The sequence below is a fragment of the Tupaia chinensis genome, unplaced genomic scaffold (assembly GCF_000334495.1).
Source record: "Tupaia chinensis unplaced genomic scaffold, TupChi_1.0 Scaffold138921_1, whole genome shotgun sequence".
Lineage (NCBI taxonomy): Eukaryota > Metazoa > Chordata > Mammalia > Scandentia > Tupaiidae > Tupaia > Tupaia belangeri.
This window is the reverse complement of record NW_006198812.1, coordinates 105,759-111,886: the sequence shown is the minus strand read 5'-3', so window position 1 is coordinate 111,886 and position 6,128 is coordinate 105,759. Positions and strand designations below refer to the sequence as shown.

General features: G+C 37.7%; 1 protein-coding gene across 1 annotated transcript in view; it reads right to left on the bottom strand.

Moving 5' to 3' along the window:
- The window catches only part of MNAT1 (MNAT1 component of CDK activating kinase), a 240,324-nt gene that overhangs the window by 167,092 nt on the left and 67,104 nt on the right, over window positions 1–6,128 (bottom strand). Inside the window, exon 3 of the mRNA XM_006161766.3 lies at window positions 3,725–3,798. Within this exon, the coding sequence (XP_006161828.1) occupies window positions 3,725–3,798 (74 nt within the window). The remainder of the gene's footprint in view (window positions 1–3,724; window positions 3,799–6,128) is intronic.

Sequence of the window (6,128 nt, the reverse complement as noted above, 5' to 3'; positions counted from 1 at the left end):
ATATATATATATATAAAATCTTCAGTTGAACCATAAGTCAGGGATTCTCTGTATACCCAGAAGTGAGATTGCTGGGCCACATGGTAATTCTGTTTTTTGTTTTTTTGAAAACCTTCATACTGTTCTCCATAACGGCTTTACTGATTTACAATCCCACCAACAGTATAGAAGGATTTCCTTTACTCCACATCCTCACTAACATTTATCTTTCATCTTTCTGATAATTGCCATTTTGACAGATGTGGTGTTAGGATGATTTTAACTTCCATTTCCCTGATGACTGGTGATGAACTTTTTCTCATAAATCTTTTGGCTCACTTATCCACTAGGCTTTGAAGCTGGCCCAAAGGTCTAGATTTCAAATGGAGCTCTGCTTCTTTCCTATATAAGCCACAACTGTAATTAATCTGCATTGTTCCACTGGCATTTTTATAAAAGTAAATCAAAGGTGCCAGACAGTGGCACCGTGGTAAAATGCAAAGTCCTGCAAGGTTGACCCACATGAAAGTGTTTCAGGTTCAGTCTAGAAATCTCCCTGAGAACATCAGACACACACCCATGATCTATGGCTAAGAGGCTGAGGGTGGATGGTGGCAACAGGGCCCGATTGGAGGTGCTGTTTTTCTTTCTATCTTTGTTTTTACCTTCTTGCTCACGAAGAAAGAAATTTTACCGAAAAAAAAAAAAAAAAAAAAAGCCCAAAACTTGAGAATCAGTTGCAATTTTTCCCCCAATCTTACATACTGTTTAATTAAACTACATAAACACAAAGGCCAGACACTTGTGCAGCGGTAAAACACTCTACGGGTAAGGAGACACTCTGCAAGGCACTACAACATGGGAAGGTTGACAGTTCCGTCCAGAGATACTCTTGAGTATGTCAGGCATGCACTTGATAAATCATGGTGTCGAGACCACATTGGAGGTTCTGCCTTCCTCTTTCTATCTCTATCTTTCTCTCTCTTACTCATGGAAGAAATAGATTAACTTTTTAAAAAAGTTACTACGACTACAATAACATGTATAACTGGTATAAGAAGGTTTGGTTATCAATACAAATAACTCTTATATAATTAAAAAGGTGAGAAAAGTAGAGTGGTATACTAAAGGGCAGTTTCTAACGGTTAGCATTCGCCATGCATTCTTTATGCTTTGAGTATAAGTCAGTACATTTTATGGAAGGACTGGGGGATGTCAGTTACTTCAATGAGACAATTAAGAGATTGGTTTAGACAGTTTCCCACATATTGCAACCGAAGATAGTCCTTCATGTATGTAGACAACAGCAGAATCACTTTCTAATTAAATGCTCTGAGTCAGTCTCCTTACCTGGTAAAGGAAATATTACATACTATATAGCCCTAATATCCAGACATCCTCTTACGTGTCAATCCTAGTTCCTAATCTGGGTATGAACCTAGTTCTTTTCTCTTCCTTTTTTTTTTTTTCTTTTTTTTTTTTTGGGGGGGTTTTTCGTTTTTTTTTTTTTTTTTTTTTTTTTGAGAGATTTTCACTGTAGGGCGCGTGCGCTCGCCAGACAGACAGAGAGAGACATAGAGACAGAAAGCGAGAAATCACCCCCCAGGGGGGATGGTCACGCCGCAATCCCTTCTCCTCCATTCTCCTCTCGGGATCTTGGGCATGCACGCACACGCGCCCGGCATGAGTTTTAAGCCACCGGGTCCAGGACACGAACCGCGGTCGACTACGTGGGAGTCCAGTAACATAGCCATTACGCTAACTGCTGGTTCCCAAGAGGTTTCTGATACAGGGCACATGTGCTCTCCAGAAAGACAAAGAGAAAAAGAGAGACAAAAAGTGAGAAACTACCCACTAGGGGGGATGGTCATGCCACAATCCCTTCTCCTCCATTCTTCTCTCGGGATCTTGGGGGCGCACACACACGGTATGAGTTTAAGCCACCAGGTCCGGGACTCGAACCGCAGTTGGCTACATGGGAGTCCAGCAGCATAGTCATTACACCAACTGCTGGTCCCAAACCTGGTTTTATCTATAAGCTCCACATTGTCCATAGTTCCAAACTAATTCATCTCATAACAAAAAATAAATGTATAAGCTATGTATAATGTATAGCTTATATATTTTATATCATATATAATATATCTCATATATATAACATTATAATAAATATCTTACATCTTTTTAAAGAATTATTTTATTTAACTTTATTTATTTACTTATTTTGATTTGATCAGAGAAGGACAGAGTGCACATGTGAGAGAGAGAGAAAGTGAGAAAACAAGCCACTAGGTTCGGGACTTGAACCACAGTCAGCCATGTGGGAATCCAGCGCTCTTAAGCACCACGCCACCTACCAGTCCCTATTTTTTAAGAGAGTTTTTGTTTTGTTTGAGAGAGAGATTGCTATAGGGTGCATGTGCTATCTAGAGAGAGATTGAGACAGAAAAACAGAAAGTGAGAAATCATCCCCTAAGTAGGCTGGCCACACTGCAATCCCTTCTCCTCCATTCTCCTCTCGGGATTTTAGGCATGCACACACACACCCTCGGTGTGAGTTTTAAGCCACCAGGACCGGAACTTAAACCGCAGTTGGCCATGTGGGAATCCAGCAATGTAACCATTATACTATCTGCTGATCAAAAAAATGTATTTTTAAAATCGTGGTTCAGGGGTCAGCAGGTGGCATAGTGATTAAAGCATCAAGACTCCCACATGGCTGACCATGGTTTGAGTCCCAGAACTGGTGGCTTGCTTTCCCACTTTGTCTCTATCTCTTTGATGAATCCATGTGCCCTATGGCAAAATTTTAAAATATTATAGTAATACATAAAAAGATTAAATAAATAAGCCTTTAAAAAAATAAAATAAAAATTATGACTCAGTCAGAACCTTATCCCAGAACCAAAATACCCTTGTACAATAGTTTATCCCTTAAAACCATTGTTCCCCACCTTCTTTTCTTTGTCCATCAGTTTCTTCTGGTTATATATATATATATATATACACATACATAATATCAGAATCATTTTCAAATGTAATGTTCTGAGCCAGCTTCCTTACCTGGTAAAGGACCTTTTATTACCTGACTAAACTTTTGACTAATCACATAGTCTTTAAAATATGCTGCATTTTAAAGACAATGTGATTAGACAATGTATGCTGGGGGGCCGACAGGTGGCATGGAAGTTAAGTTGCTGGCTCCCTCATGGCCAACTACACTGTTCAAGTCCTGAACACAGTAGCTTGAGAATCATGCTGACTGCGTTTGTATACATGCCCAAAATCCCAAGAAGAGAATAGAAGAGAGGGGATTCTAGTGCAGCCATCTTCCCTGGAGAGCAATTTCTCACTTTCCCTCTCTCTTTCTGTCTCCCATAAGTACAGGCCTTTTAGAAAATTTTTAAAAAATGAAAAAAAAACCAGCATATTCTTTCCTTTTGTTTAAACTACCCTAATAGAGTATCAAAATACAGATAATATATACAACATAGATGATATGTACGAATAGACTATTTTCCCAGCTGTAATGTGTTACTTCCTCTATTAAGCATATTTTCCTAAGACAAAATGTTTCTTAAATACCTTCAACTTGACAAACATTATTCAAGTGAAAAGTAAAGTAATTAGGTAAATATCAGCTATCACTACAAAATCTGTTAGAGATTTCTTATGTAAGATGAGATCTCATATAAAGATAAAAGAATGAGCTCTCATAGACTAACACACCCAATTAAAAACATACCAATTTCTTCCACTTCTTCCAGGAAATCATTATATTCTCTTAGACTAGGAAAATCTTCTTCCCTTTTATTGTATCTTTAAGAGAGAACAAAAATCGATGTGTTACATATCGTTGCTTTTAGTATTTCTAACATATTTGTTTGTTCTTACTTAATTCATACATGATACACAGGAAAGGACTGCCTACTACGTAAAACACGTGTTCTTTTTTATTTTTTATTTTTTTGAGAGAGATTTTTGCTATAGGGTGCATGGGCTCACCGAGAGACAGAGAGAGACAGAAAGACAGAAAGTGAAAAATCACCACCCCAGGGGGCATGACCAAACTGCAATCCTTTCTGCATTCTCCTCTCAGGATTTTGGGCATGTGTACACAGGTGCCTGGCATGAGTATTAAGCCACTGGGTCCGAGACTCATACTGTGGTCAACTACATGGTCCAGCAACATAAACATTACACCATCTGCTGGTCCCAAATACTGTGTTCTTGACACCAGGTTTATAACTAACTCAACAATGCTTGCCTTAAACTTTTATGACTACAGAGAAGGAGCAGAATGAGGAAAGAATAGTATAATATATAAAGTTCTTATAAAAGTTAAGGAAGAGAGAAATTAGGAGCTTCAAGGATTAGAATATGAGCTTAAACAAGGTATATCATTAGAAATTATAATGCTTATTTTTTAGAAATAGATTCACTAATTTCCAGGAAATCAAAAATTAATTCAAAAGACACTGTCCCATTTTTCATGACAGTTATAGTCTAAAGAATGTTAGAATGGGCTCCAGCAGGTGGTGTGGAGGTTAAGATGTGAGTCCCAGATGTGGTGGCTTGAAAATCACGCCAGGTACATATACGTGCGTGCACAAAATCCTGAGAAGAGAATGGAGAAGAAGCGATTACAGACAGATCATCTCCCTGGGGGATGAATTCTCACTTTCTCTCTTTCTCTCTCTCTCTCTTTCTCTCTCTGGTGAGGGCATGTACCCTATGGCAAAAACCTATAAAGAATACTAGAACAGGAAAATCTGTAAATATCGTAACGTATCTGTGATGAATTAAAAAACTGTAAAGAATGAACAATAAAAAAAAATAAATCTAAGAGACTACCTCCCAGAAGTAATCCAAATATTAAAAGAGGAGTTAGGGGAATTAATGAAGTATTACTGGTTAGATACCTAAAAAGATGCTGCTAGAACACTGCTAACCTAGGATGATATGCATTCCATCAAACGTAAGAAGAAACTAAATAAATATATTAAATATTTTAATTTCAAAAACAATAAGGTACCTAAAAATAAAAGAACAAGATAAAATGAAACCCAAAACTGCTAGCAAAGAATAAAAAGATTTAAATTATAACTAAAAAATACAGACTTAAAATATATGTGTATATAATTAGGCATTAGCTCTAATGTATTTTGATATGCACGTATGTGTTTGACATACACACACATACGTGCATATCAAAATGAATTAAACATAAGATTTTCTCTAATAGATGCCAAACCTTAACTTAATGTTACCTGCTCAGCTCTTACCTGACATCATTGACCTGTGAAACACTCAGTCACTAGCTCATAGCAATCTTTTAAACTAAAGAAATGTTTGTTTTGTTTTACTTATTATTCTTTTTAATATGACCAGAGAGAGACGAGGAGAGAGAAAAGGTTAAGTGAGAAAGCAACCTGCCAGGTCCAGGACTCTAACTGTGGTCAGCCATGTGGGAGTCTAGCACCTTAACCACACTACCTGCCGGCCCCCCTTCATAGCACTTTCCTCAATCTATAAGCACATATGCATTTTCTTTGCCTGTTATACTGTCTATCTTTTTGCCATCCTATGCTACTATACTGTAAGCCTCATAAGGACAGAGTTCACGGTTATTTTACTCTTATTTCCTACCTACTGCCTAACATGTGTAACAGAGTGTGCACAATAGATATTCAACATATATTTGTTCATTAAAGAACATGTCCCAAATGAATACACAAATTGTGTCCATGACCGAGAGGCTCTTTTTAAACAAAGGTTATTTCATTCTCTAAAAACAAAATAAACTTTTGTCAAACAAATACAAAGATTAAGGGCTGGCAGGTAGTATGATGGTTAAAGGTGCTGGACTCCCACATGGCCAACTGTGGTTCAAATTCTGGACCTGGTGGCTTGCTTTCTCACTTTTCTGCTCTCCCTGGTCAACTTTAAAAATAACAATGATAAATAAAGTTGAATAAAATACTTATTTTTAAAAAAAATACAACGGGGACCAGGAGATGGCGTAACAGCTCCATCACTGGACTCTCATGTAGTCAACCGCATTTCGAGTCCCAGCCAGTAGCTTAAACTCATGCTGGGCGTGTGTATGTGTGTGTGTGTGTGTGTGTGTGTGTGTGTGTGTGTGTGTG